This window comes from Uranotaenia lowii, unplaced genomic scaffold (genome assembly GCF_029784155.1).
Source record: "Uranotaenia lowii strain MFRU-FL unplaced genomic scaffold, ASM2978415v1 HiC_scaffold_13, whole genome shotgun sequence".
Classification (NCBI taxonomy): Eukaryota; Metazoa; Arthropoda; class Insecta; order Diptera; family Culicidae; genus Uranotaenia; species Uranotaenia lowii.
The window spans coordinates 118906-144103 of NW_026597299.1; the positions used below are offsets into that span (position 1 = coordinate 118906).

The window sequence follows — 25198 nt, forward strand, 5'->3', positions numbered from 1 at the left end:
GTCGTCTCTACGCACTTGGCACTAATGGCGCTACCAGCCCTGCTGGGAAGCTTCCCGAGGCCACGGAGGCTGCTGACGGTAGCACATGCTTCGGCAAGACTTTTCCAACAACTGCCGAGATGTCGCAGATTTGCGAACGGTTCAGCCGTCTCGCGGCGTTCGTCTTCTAGTTAGTTAGAGTCCGGGTCACACGAAGATACGCTCGATGGGGCACAAAGTTCTCAGGCCCAAGGCGTCCAAACAATATCAAACAGTAAACTTTCGATCGCTTAATTCCGCGCGCTAACGACCTTTACCGACTTCAGGCTACTTGGGCGGTGATTAAACGGTCGCCGATTCCGGAGTATTTCCGTATAATTTTAAAAAGCAAAAAACTATACGCGAAAACACAAAACGCTTCAACAACAAACAATGACCGATTCAGTGGTACTTTTGGGGTTGCGCCGCGCGAAAAGCTAATAATTCGGACTTCGGTACGTGCGAAAACGAGGAAAAATTCACGTCCGGACCGGTGGAAAGCCAGCTGGTCACAGAGTGGCCCTCGGATGTGTGGACGTTGGGCTTGCGAAATTGGAAATGATTAACCACATCGAGGCGCGATGAATCCGTTCGAGGGAGGAGGGCTGCAAAATTATGCTGACCAATGCACCCGTGTGTTGTTGGCTGCCGAGTATCTAAATCATATTCCTCCATGCCATGTAGCTACCTACTATTTAGGTGGAAGGATGGATGTCTGGCGTGGGTGTTTATCTTCGTTTTTAGGTATTTTAGCTTTTGTATCGGCATGGTGAGAGAAGAGCCCTATAGATATTTGGATAGCTAGTTGGTGTCTTCTAAGCTACGGTCGATTTAACGACAGGTGTTTGTGTTTCCGATAGCTAGGGATGCCCGATACCTATTTCGAGATCGAATTTCTTTTCAGTGCAATTCTTCAGACTAGCAAATGAATATAACTCCAATGATCTCAGTTTGAAGTTGAACTGTAGCACCCGAAAAGTATCTACACATGGTTATCTATGAATGCGTTTACTTTTCCCGTAAATGGATTTTCTGTAGTAGATGTTTTACAAGACCTTGTTTCTTGTTAAAAAAGTTTCTCCATTGACCATTTTTTTCTGAAGTATCAGAAATGGGCTAAGCAGAAAAGTGGGTCGTTATGTAAAAAACGGGAATAATTCATCTTAACTATAAGTGGACCGTTTAAAAACAGTATTTGCCGACGGAAAGTTTACAAAACGAATTAACAGCATCAGTAGTTAGTTAGCAGAAATCAGCTGTTAACACTCTCAAACCCGATTGTTGGCGTTTTACTCCAAAATAACAATCACTTTACATTAATTTTATTTATAATCTGCCATAACATAACTAACAAATAAAAAAGCAGATGATTATATTCAATACAGTTGTTTTTTACATTTCTTATAAAAACTTGCTGAGCATGTACAGATGAGACGGGACAATTAACCTCAAAAACTCTCGGTACAAAAATCGTACAGCCGGTTGACAAACATGGTCGTTTTTAGGTTGGTTTTCTTTAAACTGAAAAGTGTTGGTGAAACAACCAGCATAATATCTCGAACACTACCAGTGGCAAATAGAACTAGATATAGCAAATTTGTATGTTTCACTTGACACTCAAAGACCTGACGTGTTTTTAGTTACACAAAAGTCCATCCTGAGGAAAAGGTGGGAACGCTAGATCTTGGACCTTTTATCTAACGAACTACTAAATCTATTCCTAAAAAATTAACATAATTGAATTACTTGAACTCTCAGTTGTTTTTGCCTGCAAAACTTTTTTGACTTTTGAGCTTGATATAGAAGTGCAGCGTTAATTTTTTTGTAGAGTATTCTTCACTTCAATGTAATATTTTAACGTACCTACATGGCTTAGAAAGCCGGTCAAAAGTGTAAAGAAATTGTTTATTCTTTTGTTTTCATATTTAGATAACCATTAATTTTTATGGATGAGTTTATTATTTTATTTAAATAGAAATTTAGAAATAAAAGCAATTTGTAGGCATTTTGAAAAACTGATAGCCCACTTCGATTTTTTCTTCACAAGGTCATAAATCATTCGAATCCTCGAAAAACTATTCAAAATTTGTACTCGCGTAAACTACTAATTGTAAATAAAGCAATGCTATGTACCGTCAACTAGGGCATCAAGCAACAATTTTCAACTTGAATGGCTTCTAAAAACTTAATGTTCACAGCAAGGTTATTAGATCACAAGGTTCTCCGACTTTGTCAGTAAGTAGGCGAGGAGCAATGTGGTACAAAGAAGGTGATGAACAAACACGCACACTATTACAGAACTCGTTATTCAAAAAGTAAAAAAGTAATCAAAGCCTACGTCACTTACCAGGATGTTTATGTATCCTAGGCGAGAATCGTAAACAGCAGTTGGCAATGATTTTTTTCTCTAGTTTTCACTGGTACAGCAATGATGGTTGTTTGTTTGAAAATGCAACTGACGTCATGAATTGGCATGGTTACGATGTTTACAAAAAAAAACTTTTACTAACACTTAGCACGGGATTTCCATCGCCACCTGAGATGTGTATACAGGATGGGCGAGGAGAGCGCGGTGAGGTTCAGGTTCAGTTTGTTTGTAAACATCGGTAAATTTGTTCGAGCTGAGGGCTTTGTTGGTAAACAAACTCCACGTACTCCACAGTAGCCAAATCCAAATGGCTGAACCGGGAGTTTTACATATCGTTACACCTCCTATATATACACACACCTTGGTTTACAGATAATCATACCACTTGAACTTTAAAAGTTTTAAGATTGATGGGACATCAAACTGACGTAGTCAGAAAAATTATTGGTGTGACCAGTTACTTTATAATTTACAAAAAAAAACATGCGATTTTCACCCTACTAAGAAAAAGGGGTAAGTCGCAAAAAATTTGGTTTTAATCAAATGAAAACGTTTGTAAATTTCTAGTTTTTGATATATTTGTGATGTCATAACGCAGAAAGCACCATTTGCATAATTTTTTGTTTTTTTTTCGAATTAAATTTAACAACTTTTCTGTGAAAAATGTTTTTAAAGAAAAAGCATAAGGGTTCTGCATACATTTAGGGGTAAAAAATACTACGAAAAATTCTACTAGTTGAAATTATGAAATTTTGGAATTAACAAACGCGTAATGCAAAACAATCACATTTCAGCATATGGAAATGAGGTTAATAAGGTGAACGTTTGATTTGAATTTTCATAATTAATCAAATTGATTTGAATTTTGATGCATTTTAGCCCAGACTGGTAACTGAATTATAAAAGTGACTGATTTATTTCTATGATATTTTTGCACAATCAATCCCAGAACTTTAACTTATTTTTCAGAACTCTATCTATTTTTTAAAAGCTATCGATGTTATTCTGTAGACTTCTCCATCTGTTAATAACTTTTAGATTAAGGGGGGAGGGGGGGTAGGGTCTAATGGGTATAAAAAAACACCATTTTCACGATATTTTTCTAGGGCTATCGTTCAATCAAATGTATTCAAATTTTTTGCATAATACAAAGCATTGTTAAAAGAACATTTAGTATTTTTTTCGTAGAAAAATATTGAAAAATGAGCCGGTGATGGAGCACTTTCGAGGATGCCTTTTAGAAAACAGGATTTGCGGTGGACACTGTATCTCAGCACAGAATCATCTGAAGTCAAAAAATCAGAGCAAAATATTTTTAATAGATGTTTTTCTGGACCCCAACGTTTTGATTTAACTTAATAAAAATTTTATGAAATTTTTGTGGCTGTTTGAAGTAAAAACTACGATTTTTCACGAAAAAATCCGCCGTTTTTCACCTGTAAAATCTCCCCAAAGTAAAAAAAAAACAAAAAAGAAAAACGTTGGAGTCTGGTATTTTATATGTAGAAAATATGTTCCAAATTTGAAAAGAATCGGATACCTACCTACCTACCTAAGGGTCCAGCGCCGATTGACCGGCGCATAGGGCTGAGATAAAAGATCTCCACTGCTGGCGATCCGGAGCCAGCGTTTTCACTTGCTGCCAGCCAAGGTTCTCGTCAACTGTGCGGATTTCAGCGGCTAGACTTCGCCGCCACGAGCTTTTGGGCCTGCCTCTTCTTCGATGCCCATCTGGATTCCAGTCAAGCGCCTCTCTGCAAATCTCGTTTTCATCTCTTCGCAGCGTGTGCCCAATCCATCTCCACTTACGTTCTCGAATCTCGATTTCTAGCGCCTTTTGATGACACCGGCGATGAAGTTCAACGTTTGAGATCCAGTTGCCAGGCCACCAAGCGCGGAATCGGATAAGTAGTTTTCAAATGACGATGTCCACGGACTTTAAAAATGTGCTTTCGAGAAAAACGCGTTTGAAGTTTCTGCTCTTGCTTTCTTGCAGTATTAGATAGGAGGAGATAAAGGCCTATAATTTCTACAGTTTTGCTTCAATTGACTTGAAAATTTGACACAACATTCTTGAAATGTTTTACAATAAGAAAATAAAAAAAATAAAAAAATCGATTTTTTGAAAGTGTTAGACCCTAACCCCACCCACCCCCCCCCCCCCCCCCCCCTTAAGCAGTGGAAAAACAAATTCAATTTTGGTTGCTTAAACCTATTGGCTTGAGCCGTTTCAAATGAATGATTTAAAAAAATAAGCATGAACTGAAAAAAACATTTTTTTCGTACTATATGTTTGATTATTCATTTTTAAGATCCTCTACAATAATAGTTTTTCATATTAAATAATAAATAGTAACTTTAAAAAAAATCTTAATTTTTTTTAAAGTGGTAAGTTTAATTTGTGTAATGAAACTTTCAGTAACAAAATACGGAACTTACATTCATCGATGGTTGAAATCTTTGAATTTGCTGAAAAATCTTTGAGATTTGGGTTATTTGATTAAGGCAAAATATTTTTTTTAAAACTCCAAAAATTTATTTGAAAAAAAAATCTATTTTATGCTTATATCAAGTAACCTAAATCTACCAATCTCTTGAGCAAATTGAATGCTTTTTTCCATCGATGACAATTGAAAATCTCGATCCAATATTAGATTTTAGTTCGAAATTGAAAAAAATTGCAATATTAAAATGTTACTCAATACACCAAAAAAATGTAGCATTTCTTGTAGCCTTTTAAGTGAATGTTTCTTTATCATCTATTAATTTTCATTGAAAATCGATTTCATAAATAACATTTTGTAGATAATTTTTGGAAAATAAAAATCAATTTTTTTTTCATTTAAAAACTTTCCAAAAAATTCAAAGAATTTGTGATTTTAAGCTGAATTGTGTACACAAATTAGCTGTGATTCAAAATTTTTAAATTTCAAAATTGTTTCTCCTAACAATCTTAAAGATATAAGTCTACGATCTCCTGCTATTTGAATTTCTTCACGAAATCGTCATATTGATATTTTAAAAACTAAACTCATTCGTGAGCTGAATCTGAATTTTGAATAATAATTTTGCTCAGTTGGCAAGTCTGTTGTCTCCTGAGCCAATGTCCACGAGTTCGATCCCAAGAGTAAACATCGAACACAGTTGTACCAAATAAGTTTTTCAATAACGATCCGCAGGGCCGGATTAAGCCATCGGGGGGCCCGGGGCAATTTTTCTCGGGGGGCCCCTATAATTGGATTATTTTTTCAAATGCTTTCCCAGAAAATACAAAACCTTTTGAACTTGTAAAAAAACTGGAGATGAGTTCAGTATGCTATCTTCAAATAGCCATGTCGTCTGCGTAGAAAATAGTTTCTGGTATCTTCAAATAAAAATTGTTGATTAATCACGTGCAAACACTGCGGAAGAGTTTAGAAGTTTCTTAGAAATGAAAAATCTGATTTAAGCTGCAAAATGCAAAATTTATATTCTCATTTTTTTAAACCTTCATCACTAACTAAAATTCTCTAATTTGAAAAAAATAACCGGATAGATATTTTTAATGATTTTCATATCATCATTGATCGTTTGGTTTGTGCTTATTAGAGAAAAATTTACCTAGTGACAATTAGGAAGTATCATGAAGATTTGAAACATAGAGAACAAAATTTAAAAAAATAAACAAAATAATTAAATCCACATTCCAGAGAGATACAGATATAAGAGTTTGAGAATTCAAAACTTAAAATCACGTTATATTCAGAACCAAAATTCAGTGTCTTAAAACTAAATCATAATTTCAAATCAAGTTTTGAGAAACGAAATATGAATTAAATTTAAAAAAAAAAGAGATACAAAGTTACAATCAGAGCAAAAGCAGAAATTGCACTAGATGTGAATTTCAATTCTATGTCCTTGATACACAAAAAAAATATTTTCATAAGTTGTTTTTGAATATGATTCTCATCAGATAAAGTTTTTTTTATCAAATTGTTATTCTTAATGTGACGAAAGTTTCATACGATGCCCTCAAAACCAGAGGGGTATAAGTGCAAAAAGGATCGGTTGAAAAAAAATTGAGAATAAAGATCAAATGTTTAAAACACACAATCAGTTATCATTGAAAAAAAACAGATAAGGATTCCAAATGAATTTAGTACCTTAAACAAAGATCCTGAACTTTCAAAATTCAAAAAAAAATGAAACTGAACTTCAGTAACTGAAGAAACAACACAAGACTTGAAAATCCCAATGAATTGAATCTGGAAAAAGATGAGAAGATCATAGAAATATTTAAATTAAGAAAATCACTCAATGATACTAGCAACTCAACTATCAGATCGATTTTATGAAAATTTGAGAATGATCATTGTGAAACTGATATGCTTAATTCAGGATATTCACTTAAGTAGGTGATAAAATTTTGGTTAAATCAGTTGAAAATGTACCAATAGAAATTTCGAGTCTAAGACAGAAATTGGGATGGAAATTCAATAAAGAAACCCTGTTCTGTCGATTGGTCCAATTTAAGCAACTACAGTTTTTTAAAGGTTTACTTTCAAAAATAGGGAGGGAAAAGGATTTAGAATTTATAAACCAATGAAAATTTTAATAATAATGATTGAAAGGTGAAAAGTTATTATAATACGCGGTATTAACCCGGATACTGCCCAGGTAAAATTCTGAAATAAAACAACAAACGTTATTGTTGAAACAACAAACATTATTGTTGTGCAAGAAGTTTGAATGAAGTTATTTGACCTGTTCTGTACAGAATATCGTGACTGATATTTTTCGATAAAAAATGATAATTTGAGGTGTTTTGCCTCATATTCTTCTCGATTTTTTTTTCGTATACGGTTTTGTCCAGAAGATTTTGATGTGGAAGAGCTCCTTCACTGCTTACTCTAGGGGCCCCCTTAACTTTTTTAAGACAAAAACTAATCTAGATATTGTTTCACGAGGCCCTTAATTTTTTACATTTCAAGTTTTCATTCCGATTTTCTTGTTTTGATTTCTTATCATGGATTTGTAGTAGTATAATTAAAGTAATGTTAAAAAAAAAATTTCCCTCGGGGGGCCCCCCGGAGCCGGGGGGCCCGGGGCAATTGCCCCTTTTGCCCCCCCTTTAATCCGGCCTTGACGATCCGCCCACTGCAACGTTGATAAAGTCGCGAATGCCATAATATAGGAATGATGGTAAAACGACTATAATCGAAACAAAAAAAAATATTTTTTACATTTTAAGCTGGTGTTTTAATATTTTTCATTTTCTTTCAAAATTAAAAAAAACCACCAATTTTAACATTTTTCGATGCCGTAAAAAACTTTACCCAGTATGACGGATTGGCTTAATTATTTCACCTACAAACTTTTTACTGGTTTAATCATGAAATTCCAACACTGCTGGTCAGGCCCGTGCGAAGGACTCGTCCATGGGGGGGGTTTTCAAAATTGAACTACCAAAAAAAAGCCTGGTGTGTTTAGTAAAGAAAAAAAAACAGTAACGTTAATTTTTGCACGGGCTGAAAGTAAAGCTTTTTCCAGTTCATTTCCATCAAATGTTAAAATATTTGGTCGGTGATCCCCGCCCTTAAAAATTATTTTTCTGAAATTTTTCTTTTTGATCAATTTAAAAAATATATATATTTTATGCGTTCTACAATTATAGTGGCGCTAATTCTTTAATTTTAACTTTCAATATTAACATTTGAACTGGTTAACTCAACATTTTCATCAAAACCCATAAAAAAATCAAATTTTTTTTTTAATTAATTACAGAAAATACGCAATTAAAACACAAAATATTGCTTTAAAAAATATCTCTTCATCTAAAATTTTTAAAACGGCTGGCAATTCTTGTCAGCAGTCTTGGAGGGTTGAATTTTCTGAAATCATAAAAATTATCTGTTATGATCTGAATCTATATATGATTCCATTAGACCATTAGAATCCATTCTCTTTTGATTTTCTGACTGTTAAAACATGGTTTAATTTTAAATAAACAAGATAAAAGATAAAAAAATCACTTAATACTTGAATCCACATTAACTTTTTTGTGATAACGCTTATGCGATCTGGATTTTGAATAGTCATTGAGTCAACTTTGCGCATTTAAATTAAGCTTTGAAGTTGCTACTTCGAATCATTTATCGAACTTTTCATGGACAAAAGCTAGAACAAAAGTTATTCTTATTGAAAATTTAGATTTTTAGGGTTTCCAAGAAGATTATGTTTTCGAAACACAAAAATTTGTACTAGAAAAACAAAGACAAAATTATAAAAAATTGTTCAAATTTTCTTAAAAGTTTGACTATTAAATTCGGAAAATTTATTTTGGAAAAATACAGCATAACTAGGTTAATTTTTTTTTCAATTGTAATAAAATTTGAACTCAATTGATCGGCCTTGTCGTAAAAGTCGTGTTGTTTTAGTAACAATATTTTAAGATTATGAATATAGAAATTGATTCCATTAGTAACAAATTAATGTCTAATTTTTAATATTTATTTATTTCATTTCTTTCAGTCTACCTATTTTTTTTTATAGAATTCAATTGTAGATTCAAATAAACGAACTTTTCGAAATCTGCAACTCGATTTGATTTTTGGTTTAAAAATAACTCAAGTGCAATTAAATTTATACATCTTTAAAAGTTCGTTTGATATTTAATATTTTACAAAATTTGGAAAAGCAAACAAATGGAAAACATAAGAATAAGCCTTCTTTCGCAGAAGGCAAAATGACTTACGGTCTTGGGGAGAAAAACCTTTTTATTAAATTTGTTTGAAATGTGTCAATGTTTTATCAGAAAAATGCGGAATTTTCTTATATAATTTAAACATATTTTCAAAAGTTGCAAGACACCATAATTTAACTAAATTGGCTCTTAAATTTTTTGCACCTGGTTTAAATGTGAATTTGGTGGTCTTGTGTAATTTATCAAAAACATTAAAATGTCGAGTTGAGCATTCAGAAAAAAAAACACAAATTCAAGTTGATGTTGAAATTGGTTGATCTCTTGAAGAATATTTCATATCAACATTAAATTTGTTATGGTTTAAAAGCGTTATATAATTATAAAAATGATTAGTAATAACGTAATGCATTAACTTGTTTGGATACATTTCTTAATAATAACCAATTTCAAAGACAAGATAGGGTTTAAATTTTAAATAGTAAATCGAAATTGAAAGTTAAAAACAAGTTTCAATTCGTAAATGTTATGTACTGTTGCAGAATGAAAAGTCTTAGGCCTAGAGTGATACAAGACTAAAAACCGCCGGAGCACACAGGAGTATATCACCCAATAACCTGGCCAAAACTCAAAATTTAAATTTCATCGGTTACTTTTATGTCTATGTTTATTTGATTCTTGAATAAATTTAGCACCATGTACCGGTCAGTTTTTTGACATCTAATTTGTTTATAAGCTGTTGCAGCTGTCGAAACTTTAGTATTTTTATGAGATAGAATTTTTCTACAAATCGTTGAATCAGCGCGACTACGTCATATCAATGAATAAAACTTTCTTTAGTGACTAAAAATGAAAATTTGAAATGGAAAACTTCAATGGAGGGATGTATAATAATTTTAAGTATAATAGACCAAATTCGATGACTATAGAGACAGTACGCAGTGCTTTGAAAATTCTTCTATTTATTTTATGTTTTAAACGTTGATTTTTTTTTACAAATTAGTGTTTTTGTTTATGTTCCCAGCAAGTCCCGACAAAATGTTTGATATCATTAAAAAATTGATAATTTCAATGATCATGTGCAAAAGAAAAAACTCGCGCAAACTCGCGCATTTTTGATATTTTTAAGTTTGAAGTTTAAAAATATTGATGGATTTTTTCCACAAAAAAGTCACCTAGGGCTTCGTTTATTTTAAATTAAAGCTCAGTAAAATTAATGTTCTTTTTCGAATATTTTCAAATGTTATTTAACTTTCAAAAACAAATTAAAAAAAATCTAGATTTTTATGAATTTCACAACTTTTCTGACCTGGACTTATCGATCATGTCATATAAATGTTAGAAAATTTCTAATAGAAATTAATGAAAAATTACGGAAACGGTAAAAAATATTTTAAATGATCTTAAAAACGTTTGATAAGTCAAAATAAACTATTTTATTGATTTCAAAACTAAAAAATACTTTTGGCCAACTTTTTCTTCTACGTACTCCTGTGTGCGGAGGCGAGAAAATTTTGCGACATGTTTGTTAACACTTATTTATAAACACCTTTTGGGATGAAGTAATTTCCCGTTAGTATTCATTTCTTGAACTGAAAAATTTTACTTTGAAAAAATCTCCATGGGGGGGGGGTTAAACCCCTAAAACCCCCCCCCGTTCGCACGGCCTTGCTGCTGGTGTAGAAAATTTTTTCGAACAATCACCATTTTTTTTAAATCAATATTTTTATAATTCCTGCCTGAGGTAAGATGCAATGAATATGATTGTTTTGCATCACGCATTTGTCAACTTTGAAATTACATTCATCCAAACATTTACTTTATGATTGCAGCTAGTAGATTTTTCTGTAGAATCCTTTTTACCCCTGAATGTATGCAATATCTTTATGTTCAGAAAAATGTAAAAATTAGTTTCAACAGAACCAGAAATTAGTGCAATTGGTGTTTTTGTGCGTAATGGCTTTTATTGCATCAAAATTTATCAAAAATTATACAATTACAAACGTTTTCATTGGATTTTTCATTAAAATTAAAAAGTTTGTTGCAAGTTACCACTTTCGCATGTTTTTTAAGAATTAAATATAACTGAAAAAAAAACCCAATAATTTTTCTGACTACGTCAATTTGATGACTCACTAACCTAAAAACTTTTTTTGCATAAAGAACTGTTGCCCCTGTTGACGCTATATCTCATTTTGATATGAAAAAAATTGAAAATCAAAATATCTCATCTTGATTTAATTTTGTTTTTCTCTTCAAATCTGGAATTGAAAAACATTTTGAATTATCCTCTGTTAAAAGTAATCAAGCACAATTATCAAAATTTTGGAAGTTTCCTTCCAATCAACAATTTTGTTACAGACACCCCTACTTATATCCCTTATTTTTATATCTAACTGTAAGTACACATAAATACTCGATATTAGCAATTTATTCAAGTTTCTGCATCTCGAAGCGAAACCATGTTAACAACAAACAGGCGAAGGAAAATAGGTACCATCAGCCGAGGTCCATTGAGAAGATCAACAACTTTAAAGGGGTAATGTAAAATATATAAAAGAAAAAATGTAAACCAACAGTACTTTCAAAAAACCACTAAACAATCATCGTCATCAGGCAGCCGTCGCGCTTTATTAACGACCAAACCATTCGTAATCGATTCTCTGAGAAAATCTCTCTCCATCTCGGAACCTAAACGATTTCAGTTGATTGTAATTGCAGCACTGGCTATTATTAGGTGCCTTTCATTCGGTTGGTGATTATTATTTGTTTTTTTTTTGTTCACTTCGTTTTGAATTCGGCGCCGGAGGGTGGCTCAATTGAGAGGAAACCGGCAATTGAAGGTGTTTCAAATACCTGCATACATCAGTAGATCACTCACCTAACAAGGCGGGAAAATCCATGGCACGTGGTTTGCAGGCCCTATGCTTAATGTGGTCCGATCGAAAATCGAACCATCATTTCAACGTGTTATTTTGAAAATATGTATGTAAATTATTGGCGGGTAGATGATACTTGTAAATTGTAATGGAAAGAAAAATCCATAAAACATACAAGCGGAAAAATACTTGTGCTTTGATTTGAACAATAAATTGAAGGTGCTTACATCAAAATTAATCTACAGCTCCTAACTTTTCTCCTGCTATTAAACATACAACAATGTAGGTAGGTATATCTATTCCTAAATATTGTCAGAGAATGACTTTTTGCAGCGTTTATCGATTTTTGCTCGCCTTTAACAGAAAACGCAAGCAGGAAGTTTGGTGCATTATGCCAAAATTTAACATGCACTTTTTTTTGGTTGTGTTTTAGGGGTTTACGTGCTTTTCTGCATACACGCATAAATGCAAATATGCAACTCAGTTCGACAAAAATGTTGAGTGAAAGGTGTCTTCCAAATTATATCCAAATGATGTTTCCTTGTTTCAAATTTTCTGTTAGTATTTTACGCGAAATAAACCAAAAAGAATCCCACAAAACACGAATGATCCTTAAAACTTCGCTTATGAAACGAAAACTATTGGAGCCGTAGATGAAACGAACAAAGATATAGCAAATTGCAAACGGCCGGGCGAGTGAACGAGAGTAAAACCAGAAAATTGGGCAAAACTGATCCACTTCACATAACAACCGTCAAAACAAAACAAAATATATACGATATGGCTCTCGATTGTGACAATCTGAACTGTTACATTTGATCAGTCTTTGGAATTAAGTTTCGATTAAGTTATGTGAGAAACTTTTTGCAAGCCACCATTATTTCACGCGGATGACGGGGGGCATTTAATGGGGGCGGAAACTCTAAAAATAAGGATTTATGTGAGTGACTTGAAAGCTTGTTTTCTATCATGTTTGCCACCAAGAAGCGGCTTCCAACAAACTCTCATTCAATGCTGAGAAAAGCTGTTTTTGTGGATGAAGAGGCTTTCCATGCATTTCTCAGCTTACGAAGACATGACAAAAATAACGAGCAGAATTGTTTCGAAATAAGGAGGAAAAAAATGATAAACGGGACCGGAATGATTTTCTGGTTAATTGCAAACCGTTTCTTGGGCGACATTGTGGAAATTTCTCATGACTAAAATGCTGCTTTTCCAAGCTTATCAGCAATGGAAATTTCATTTAGCCATAGCTAAATACTAAAGGAAAAAAAAATTCTCAGTAACTGAAACACAAGCAAATTCGATCGGCCATGACGCATGTTTTACTACCCCCTCTTCAAGGTGAAAAGTTATGCTGAAACATACCTGAGCTACTTAATATTTATTAAAATAATCGATGCCGGGATGATTAAACCGACTGGTTTTAAATCCCAAAAAATATGTAGATAACAAATTTTTGAGTTCTAGGACTCATCAGGAAACGTAATTGGCATGAAGAAGCATTTAAATTGCATTCAAAATTGAAACCAAAGGCAAATCTATAAGAATTACGAATTGTGTTAAGAGATGAATAAACCAAAAAAGTTAAAAATCTAAAAAAAAAACAAAAAAAAAATCAAAATATTGACATCTTTTTTGTTTGTCTAAATTCCACTGAAAAACTGATATAACACTGCACCACAATTCCATCAACCGTAGGATCGTGTCTTAACTGCTAAGTTCGCGATTGGTACCTATATCCAAGGTTTTTTGAAACACGAGGTTCTCCGACTTTCACAGTAAGTAGGCGAGGAATGAGCAGGCTTCTGAATGAGTTTGTTTACAAACATAAGATTATTTGCTCAGATTTTCTGTGGTTTGTAGGTAAACAAACTCCATGAGATCCGCAGTTGCATAGCCTAAATAGCCAAAATATCTGAATCGGGAATTTGATATACGGTAACACCTCCTATTTATGCACACCTTGCCTATATCCTACACTGAACCCAGAATCACACTTACATACACTTGAAGATTCACTTAAAAGTGAGAATTCAGTGATTTTTTTCTTTTCAAGTGACTCATGTACAATTCATTTGCCCCTCACTTAAATTTAAAGTGAGCGAGTCAATATTCACTTCCTCATTACTTGATTTTTAAGTGACTGGCACTAGAGTTCTACTGGATGTCCACTTAATTCTCTGCCTACTTGACCGATCACTAAAAATTCAAATGAATCTACGAATAGCGCATGGCAACAATGTTGGGATGGAATATGTTTATTGTGGTTTGGGTGGGAAACTTAAACGAGTTGTGTTTGTGCTAATAGACGAAGAAAAAGAGTTATTTCTTAGTATTAAAACAATTATATACCAGAGCTCAATGAAAATATCTTTAGCATTGCAATGATGTTAGTTGTTTGTAATAGAAAGTAAATTGTGATAAATAAACTATAACCATAATTTAAATTATATTTTTATTTCATTTCTGCTTTTTCAAATCATCAAGTCCTGGAGACACTAAAAACTATTCAGTTAAGTTTTTGGGAACTTTTAAGCGCAATAAAAATAAAAGTAAGCATCATGAAATCAAGTGAATACTCGAAAAATATTAAATTTATTTATTACCATTTGCCGAAAACAGCAACAAAAATGTCCTGTTTGAGTGAAAAATTGATGGTTTTTCAAGTCGGAGCACCCAATAAATTAATTGGAAAAAACCGTTATTTTTCCTTTTTATATTTCAATAATAATTGGTTTGAATCACAGAGTTTATTGATATCTGAAATGCCGAAATTCATCAGGAAATTTACTTTACTAAATGATTTAAACGGCCTCAGCATATATTTAAAATTCACTTTGCTGCCAACTTGAAATTCACTTCGCCGCTCAATTGAAATTCACTTGACGGTCACTTAAAATTCACATGAATTGACGAATGGTCAAAATTCAGTCCAATCGTCACTTACATTTTAAGTGAAAATTATTTTCAGTGTAGTGATGGAGCTAGCATTCAAAAATTACTCATCGTGTTCTAATGATACGTAGAAAAATATATAGAAATTTCATCTTCTACCAAGCATTTGCAGCCTACTTAAATTTTTCTGCGTGCGAAAGTATAAGTTGCTATGGTGTTCAATTTGTGTGTTTGTTTTCTTTCGAGTAAAAAAAGGTCCTGATGGTTGAAATGTACAAGATTCATTCAGCTTTTAAATTTCAGGAACAAAATTGCCCACATACCTACATGAGAAAATCAACTCTTCATATATCTCCCGTGAGCTTTCATTACGTCGCATGAAACATCTTAAGAATTCACTGAAAACTGCTGCAAAAGTTATCAAAACAACTTTAAAATTTGTATTTCACATATACAATATGTTGTCCAGACAACAAATATTCTAAATGGACAGAACTTGTGAGTAGTTTATGTCAGGTTTTGTATTTTTTCGTAACAAAACTGTTTGTTTACGTTTTGTTTCATACGACGTAATGAAAGATCACGCGAGATATAAAAAGATGATTCCAATCATAAGGATAGTTTGAAATTATAACAATTTCAAAATAGAATTGAAAATGAAATTGAAATTTTTTTTTAATTAAAACATTTACGAGAAAAGTCGAAATTTACTTATTTGTATCATTACATAATCGAGAAACGAAGCTTCGGGAATGATGAGCTAATTGGCGCCAGGAGCTCTGGGCGATCAATAATTTCCTCCTACGCAAAGGAGTTACATCAGCTTATTAGTGTAAATTTCATGAAATTGTTGAAAAATGTTAAAAAGAAGTTATTTTGGGAATATGTCTTATAAATTTTATCGACATTGGGAAAAGTTTTCAAAGTGAGTCATCCAGCGCTAAACACTACCTCCACAATACAAACTAATAAATACATAAAAGAATATTCTAATTCAGATCGTTTTCAGAACATGTAATCTAATCCGGAATCTCAATTAATCTGGTGTGAAATAATAAAAACTTTTAGTGATAATATGCATTTCTGTACAGTCTGTACTTATAAAAAAACATTTTAAACAGAAGCAAAGAACGGAATAGAATTATCCATTTGAGTATTCTGTATAAATATTCAAAATCCGAATTCCTAAAATTGGAATAGATTATAAAACAGAAGATATTGAAATTCAATAAGGCTGGATATATATATATCAATTTCTTCTTTTGTCAGCCCCCCAGCCCCCCCCCCCTTCGAAATTTCCAAAAAAACCTGAAGGAAAAATAAATAAAGTATTTTTTGTAAATTTCGAGAAAAAAAAATCGTATATCCGAAAGATTGCAAGACCAAAAAACACATATATTAAGATGGAAGTTTTTTCACCTGTTATATTCTTGATTTTATTGTTTTTTCGATTTAAGTCGATTTTTTGGTTTTTTTGCAATGATATAGTACGCAATTTTGTTTCATACAAGCTTTCGTGCAATTTATTCCAATTAATTTTTGTTTATCCCCCCCTCGCGATGTTCCAACTCCGAGTGACAAAAGAAGGATTTGAAATTTGTTCCGGCCTAGTAAAATCTTTGAATATCTGATAGTGATAACTTTGTAAAAATTCGGATTTAGAACAAAACAAAAACTTGTTTATTTGAAAGGATCTCAACTCGCTTTTTGATGTTTGCTGATGATGATTGGTTAAGACTAGTTTAATAAATTTGTAAAGAGAAGATTGAAATTGACGCTAATAAAAGGTTGCATATCCTGCGGTAAGTTTTTTTTCCATTATACATTTAGAAATTGGTTATAAGTCAAAGGAAAACTTTGTCAACACAACTTTGTCAAAAATCTAGATATATAATAAAATTATAACAAGATAATGTTAAAAATGCCATCTGTGAGAATGTGAGAATTATCACCGCAAGTTTACGCTCTAGAATCGGTGAAAAGGGTATCTACTTTTAAGCGTCACGAAAATTCTAGAAACATCAACATAGAGACAACCACCTTGATGAAAATTTCTTATAAGTTCAGAACAAAGTATACTTGTTTGTGTTTTTATTCGAAAGTTAACACTAAAAGAGAGTGTTTCTAGCAAAAAAGTAAAAATGGCCCAAAAGTCAAATGGGACAGTCTTGCTTCGGACGGCAGTGTATTGAATTTAAATATTTAAATATTTTTCACTTTTTTCATACATTAATTGTTGCAAATTTGTTACTTTATGAAACGAAGGGTTAATTTTAACAATATTCATCAAGATATCATAAAACAGTTATTAAGCTTCAAAAACGGGTTTATAAGTGTCGATTATCGACCATTCATGTATTTTCATTAACTGACCCTTCAGAAGCTAATTTTTGAACCTCAATACTTTTTCTATCGTACCTTTATCGAAATAGGACCTTGGTATGAAATATTTGCCACTACTAAAGCTTCGTGAAACATCATAATGAAAAGAAATTCACCGATTGAAGCTTAAGAACATGGTGCAAAACTGGGTTTACATGTTTCTTCTAAAAAAATTTTCTCACAATTCCATACAAATATCGGGCTCATCTCTTTCCGTGTTCCGATCTCCCAAATTTAGTTTTGGACTTTGTGCTAGGCCTAGGATCAATTTTTGCTTGCAACTTGCAAGGTTTTCATAAGTCGGCTGATTTGGGCACTCTAGTGTCTATTAACAAATTTTCAATAGATCGAAGGCTTTTAAAACTATCATTAATTTTTACTTTCTTTATCAATTAAATTTTAAAAAGATTAAGAAACACATTCAAACGCTTTTACGAACAATTTTTTCCTAGTATTGATTTTTTTAAAATTACATAATATTCACGTGATCGCACAAATGAATTTCAAATAAAATTGATGTGCGCAGTGTTTCAAACCTTATTTGTTTTATGGGTCTTTTTAGATTGAATGCACTTAATTTTGGGAATCTATTTCACCACCAAATCACGTTGTTTGTTGAGTTCTAAGCTTTTTCAGTAAATTAAGCTTTAAATTTTAAGTTTATACTTTGATTTATTCCATGTAGTTGAACATTAAATTTCGTGATGTCACAACACTTTGCTGAACCGTGTTTCATAAAACTGTCGCATTGTGACCTCACGTAACTAAATCGCACTTAAATAAATATATATTAAAATTCAAAAAATCAAAACAGCGATTTGTTGGTTGTAATATATTGAAACTTTTCTGAAACTTTCAGTTTTGATTGAATAGAAGAGAAGAAAAAGCGTTGTGACGTCACGATTTGTATTGGATATATTTTGATAATTCTAGGGGCGGAACCAGCAGTTAGTTCGAAACGAGAAAAACGCCTTTGAAATTTCGGAACATCTAATAAAATCCTGTTTAAAAAATCGACCACTTTTTGTTCAAGAAAATCAAGAAATGTGCATAATATTAACTTATTGTTCGTTGGTTATCAAGGACTTTTACTTTGTTCACTAAATTTCAGATATTTTCGACTCCAGTTACGCCTGCAAATTGATCGGCCGTTTTTTTGGTTTTGAAGTTTCGCCCTTCGGTCCTACATGAAGAAAATAATTAGGTCATTTTGTCACACACGGTCAACTCAGATAAGCCTATCTGCGCTATCTATACAAGAATAGAAAAATTATCCCAAATTTGGAAAGGCGTAAATTCAAGTTCCAACGAAAATTAATCAACAGAAAGTTTCACCCAATTAATTTTTTTTTAATTTTCGAAAGTTTTAAGCGATTTTAAGATGAAACCGCATTGATCCGAATGATCGTTAACTCGAATAAAAATACTTTTCAATAATTTTCATTACTTTCATTGGATATTCTTCCAATTAGAATTTATACTTCATCGAAATTCCGTTAATCATTCAATTGAGAATCTAATAAAGGTGTAAAACTTGTTCACAATGTCCCTTTTATAATTCACATCAGTAGATATATTAAAATGTGTGATTCTGTTCAAATTCAAGTACAAGTGTCTGAGCGTCGGTTCAAAATACGATGTTACTGGAGCTTCATTCTTTTGCATTAAACTTACTTCACATTCGTATCAAAACGTAAAGTTAACTCTTAATTTTTATTGACTTGACTTGGCACAGCAGAGTTCAAAATATTCACTGGTCGGTAAAATAGCAGAAATACACGGAATGAGTAACAGAAATTACACTTTTGATGTCGAACTTAGAAAAAAAGCTTATCATTTCAATTGAAAATTGAATCCGATAAAAGGGTTTGATTTACCAAAGCTTATATAAATGTGTGTCGGAACTGTGTTTCCGTTTATGGAATTCTATTCACAATCAAACGAAAGACGTAAATCTCGTGTACGTCATACGCAATAACAGATCAGGGTTGAAGCTCGCGCTGAATCACCACATCACCTTGTTGATGGTCGTAAAGTGTGGGTGGTAGAAATCGAATATGCACCCCAAGTGTAGTTACTATCAAAAAACTAGGTCAAAAAAGGATGCACTTTGCACTTTTGAATTCGACTAACCAGCTGGCCTAATTATCGTTCGTCACACACGAAAAAAAACCTTAATTCAATGCACTCACCATTCCCCGTTCATTTTTCTGCAGGCTGTTTTTCCTGGTCGACGACTGCGAGGATGAAGGTTTCTGCACCACCAGGAAACTGCCACCGTCATTGCTGTGCGAGGATCCGTAATGATGTCCGATTACTCCATTGGGTAGATGAGGACTGCCAGAATCTTTGCCGGCGGACGGCGACGATATTTGCTTGTCGGTCGATCCGAATGGCTCCATGGTGGCGCCGCGCTGCTGGTGAAGCGATTTCGGCCCATTGGCAAGGGCATTTTTCACTTTTACCCCGGAGGACGACGGACCGGACAGATTCGCTGAAGGATGCATCATTAGGTGGCCACCAGCAACAGCACCACCACAGTCACACTCGCGGTAATGTTGGTAGTCATGGTGGAAACTGCGGCTAGTGCGCATCCGCAGCGAATGGCAGCGGCGAAACGGGGTCGGCGACAGCACCGGAATCCTGGTGTTTTCGCTTTCGCCCGGGAACCCTCGCCGGTGTTCCAGTGGCGTTACTGGTTTGGAAGCGGACATTATCCCGGTATTGGAATGGGTTTCCCACTACTAGAGACACCTGTACGTCAAACTCGGCCACCACCATTGGTTGTGGCTTCTGGTCATCGGCTGCAGCTATTCGGGCGTTTTGGTTTTTCAATCTCTCTTCAACTGCAACCGACGATGGTGGCTCAAACTACCTGTGTAGATGAAGGGGAGAAAAAACAAAACAACATGCTTTTTAGTAGAAAGTGTAACAATATTTTTATATCGTGCCTCGAATGGAGGCCAAAGATAATCTATCTATCTGATGCTTCGGCTTGGCAATTAAGCTGTTCGCTCTGATGGCTCTCTTTGCTCAAAGGTGAGGATGGATTGGATTGGATGCGTGAAGGCCACGTGCTTTCGCGATTTTAATGCCATATAATTGTGGCTGCCGATGCTGGTCTGCCAGCTCTAGACTTAGTGATGCAAGGCGGTATACGTTATGTACAACAACAACGACTTCAACACGACTCTGCGCGGTTTTCAACAGAAAAACTGAAGTTTTTTTGATGCATTTTCCACGAGACTCAGCCATGAGAGCTGTGGCTAAGAGACAATAATAGAAGCCATCATCATCAGTGATGAATGCTTCAATCAAAGGTAGGTAAACAAAGAAGCTTTTTAGAGCTTGAACATGTTTTTGTTTTCTGTCACGAATGTAATGGCTGTGTAGTGATGTTGTTCTAGTTTTTCGAGACATTATGATTGTTACCAATTCGAAACAAACCGGAGACATTATGTAAAGTAACAAGTGGTTAGATTTCTAGACAGAAGGTTGATTTTCATCGAGTTAGGAATACACGAAACGATGATGATCGATATTCCTCCATTACCAAGTATTAACATAAAGAGATTATTGAATTTATTTAAAAAAAAACTTTTTCAACTTAAGAAATCAGACAAAACACGAAAAATCTAAAAATGATTTTATTGGAATTTGTAACGCCTAAAATTATTGATCTAATTTGCATAGAAATTATGGGTAAGCTCCTATACAATTTTATCCAATTTTATGATATTCTTTCTAAACTAAATGTGTTTGAAAGTTCTTGTGAGACAAATATTGATGAACTTAAATTGATTTTCAAAAAATTTAGAAAAATGAAAGTTGCCTGAAAGCACTTTAAACTTTTTAGTTAAATTCTTCAATAAATGTTTTCACTTGGCCTATTTTCCCAATAAATGGAAAAATGCCAAAGTTACTCCAATTTTGAAACCTGGAAAAAGTGCTTCAGAGCCTTCAAGTTATCGACCAATTAGTTTGCTTCCTTCTTTAAGTAAACTATTTGAGAGAGTTATTTTGAATAGAATGATGATTCACATTAATCAGAATTCTATTTTCCCTGATGAACAATTTGGTTTTCGCCATGGACATTAACGCTAGCAAATCTGAAGGTTATTCAACTGATATTGCTCTTCTAGATATTGAAAAAGCTTTTGACCGTGGTTGGCACAAAGGTTTAGTAGCTAAATTAGCTCGATTTGATTTTTCTGTATATCTACCAAAATTATTCAAAATTATTTGGCTAGCCGAACCTTACAAGTAAGCTATTAAAATTCATGCTCTGAAAGGACACCCATTAGAGCTGGTGTCCCTCAGGGTAGTATACTTGGGCCAATTTTATACAATATTTTTACTTCTGACCTTCCTGATGTACCAGAAGGAAAAGGTAGAAGATTATTTGCTGATGATACTTTGCTTTCAGCCAAAGGTCGAAATTTACGGGTGGTACGCAGTAGATTGCAACAAAATTTAAATTCCTTTTTGAATTACCCAAATCCGGGGTAATATTGATAACTTTTTTCAATATTATTCGATTATTTTTTCTGTTAAGGGGAATGTGGCATGTTTTATATTTTTAAAACTAGTACTGGACTCCTATGAATGTTAAACATGGATGCAGAAATTTATTAGACTACTTTAAATTTGATTTAAGAATCGTTTTCGTCTCTGTTCTGAATTTGATGCTTAGGGGTGACATTGATCAGTCACTATTCTGACGGTTTTAACGAGTTTTCTTGATCATAAAGGATACAAAACACCTTCATAATATTTACACATGCTAGTTTATCAATTTAACCTTGATTTTGAACGTTTTATTTTAAAAATATTTATAATCGAAAAAATAACTATGATGCTGCCTACATTTAGGAGCAAAAAATAAAATAATTGCTAAATAGTTTGAACTTCAAAATACAAATGAAATTTTACCTTCACACATTTCCTTAGGCCCTCTCACTATTTCGATTTTCATTTTTTCTTCAAAGTTAACGATTTGATAAGGTTCCTATCCATTTGTCCAATACGGACTTACTCTTGGAAAATGTCCTAATTTTTTAAATATCAAAAATTTATCATTAAATTACTATAAAAATAGCACTATAACTATTCATATACAAAGAACAAAAGTTGTTCTTTCACATTAAACAACCCGTTTCTTTCTAAATGCTTTTTGGTATCATCAGGAGAGCTGTTTGTTTGCGAACCTTGGAAAAAATAGATATTTTAAGATTTTGAAATTGATTTTTTACTAACAAAAAAAAATTCAGATTCAAATCAAATTTTACCTATTTGAAACTCCTTTTATAGTCTTTCAAACGTAGAAAACAATTTTTTTAAAATTCAAACTATAGACTGAGTTATTGATGATAATGCGGGAAAGTTTATTGTTTGTCAAATTTACCCCGGTGAACAAAGTTACCCCGTTTTACGGTACTTGAAAATGTGGAAAATTTATCCTAACGCTTCCAAAACTCAACTTATTTTATTTCGCCATAAGCCAAGAGCAAATTTTTTAAAACCTAATGAAAATCATTCCATAACTTTCAATGGGGTTTCATTAGAATGGTCTGATCACGTGAAGTATTTGGGACTCACACTCGATCGGAATCTTGCTTTTAAAATCACATTGAAGATATTCAATCTAAATGTAATAAATATACTAAATCTCTTTATTCTCTCAACAGGAAATCCAGACTTTGCCTAATGAATAAGTTGCTCATATACAAACAGGTGTTCCGACCAGCGATAATGTATGCAGTTCCGTTTTGGTCTAGCTGCTGCGCGACGAGGAAAAAAGCCATCCAGAGGATTCAGGACAAGGTTCTGAAAATGATTTTGCAGTTTCCACCTTGGCAAAGCACCGAAGATCTTCATCGGATTGCGGGCATTGAATCGATCTAAGAGATGGCCAACAAAATCATCTCCAACTTCAGAGGCAAATCGATGCAGTCTTCCATCGCATAGATTCGATCTCTCTATAATTAGTTTAATTTTAGGATAGTTTTTAGTTGTAAGTTAAAAAAAAATTTGACTCTACAGGATGTTCTTCTACATAAAAATACTTGATTGTGCTCAGCAAATTTAAGTCGAATAAATAAATTTTAGTGATTAATAAACTATAGGGCTATGAACAGTTCATTATTGAACTGAACACCTAATTTAATGTAATAATGTAATATAAGTGTAATGATGAATTTGTACGAATAAAGACATATTTAAAAAAAAACCTGTGGAATAAGCGTCAAACTGTGAAAGAATCGGGTAAGATCAATCTATTTTTTTGTATTTTTTTTTTCGTTTTCAACTTTGCAAACTGAACATAATCACTTCAAATTCGAATTCTATAGAACCATATAAAGCGTTTGGCAAGGAACTCCAAACTGGCTGTAGTAGTATCTGTAATGCATGTTGTATGTATCAGATATCTACTATTGAGAAAAAATTGAGAAACGAACGATTATAATTTTCCAGGAGTTTTAGCCATGTTGGTGTTTGAAGAAGAAAAAGAAAAAGAAAAAATACAAACCAGCTAGAATCATTTTGAAGATAACAAATTTGGTTTGCTTTTCCATGAAAAATTGCATCACATCAAAATAACTATTATAAAATTTAAATTTTTCGAAAAAAAAATCGTTACGTCACGATGAGCATATCTCCCCCCTCCCCTATGTCACAATTCGTTAGGAGCGTTACGTAATAAATGGATGCCCCCTTATACGGATAGTAGTATTATCCGCCAAACAAAGCACCAGAAACATAATGTATGTTTGTATTCTACAAATAGACATTCATTATTTTGTTATTGCTTTGTTTGATGGATCTAAGACTCACCGTTTAGTGCAAAATGCATCGATCATGAATGGTAAATGAAAAAAGTCACCTAGACCAGGAATCGAACTCGAGTCTTCTGATTGCCTCTCCGACACCCTACGAATAGGCCAAATCGTCAGATGAATCAAGTCAAGCCGTAGCTCTATATTTCAGTTGGCTTCATCGAGTTGAATTCGCTGCTAGATTCTACGGCAGAAAATGCTCATCGTGCCCCGATTAATGGTGCTTATACTGCCTCAGTGGGGGTTCCCATTATGCCCCTACAGTGACTGATTTTCAGCTTTTGACAAAAAAAACTGAAAATGCATTTTTGAACATTTGTATCTACATACTTTTTAAAGTTTTTAGCCCATTAGAATATAGATTTTTTTTATCGAATACTGCTTTTATTCACCGAAAAGGTGGACATCATGTAACAGGTGTTTTCCTCTAACGATGATCCACTGCAAAACAAATTTAAAATCTAATATCCTCTACTTGATTACTGAAAAATTCGATTTAAAAAAATCGTTTATGTCATTACAAATATTATGCTGATATGAAATATTCTTCAAGAAACCAATTTCAGCCTCAATTAAATTTTTTCTATGTTTTTCTCAAGCTCAACACTACATTTAAAAAGGTTTTGGAAACATTATCTAAGGCCACAAAATTTCCATATTTTTCGAGGTGCAATGAATTTAAAACGTGTTTTTATTAACTTGGGTGCCCTGAATCTAAATATGCAATTTTTATTAGCTTTTATCATTGAAATCACTTTTGAAAATAAGTTAAAAATTATTTAATAAGGTTCTGTACGTTTTTGATGAAAATTTAAAACAAAAACATAACTATTTTTTTATTTTTTGCTTTTCCTTATTTAACGAATTATCAAAGAAGTTTTAAGCCGAATTGAATTTAAAATATTTTTCAAAGCTTAAATCTAATCGTTTTGCAGGTTTCAACCAATTTGTTAAATGAAATCAATTTTTGTAACTCTCTGCAGTAATGTTAAAAACACTCATATTTTTCCAAATTTTTAAAAACTGTTATTTTTTACTTTTTAAGATCATGTATCATCATCGTCAAAATATTATTCCTTAATTGAATGAAGTATAATAAACAAAATCAGAATGTTCTGATTGACACATACCACCATAT

At 33.0% G+C, this 25198-nt stretch overlaps 1 protein-coding gene across 2 annotated transcripts in view; it reads right to left on the reverse strand.

The window, feature by feature from the left end:
* LOC129759249 (protein quick-to-court-like) overlaps positions 1 to 25198 on the reverse strand; it is a 62219-nt gene that overhangs the window by 24745 nt on the left and 12276 nt on the right. For both annotated transcript variants that reach the window (XM_055756653.1, XM_055756652.1), the window contains exon 2: positions 19417 to 20099. In XM_055756653.1, coding sequence (XP_055612628.1) covers positions 19417 to 19938 — 522 coding nt within the window. In that variant the 5' untranslated portion in view covers positions 19939 to 20099. The remainder of the gene's footprint in view (positions 1 to 19416; positions 20100 to 25198) is intronic.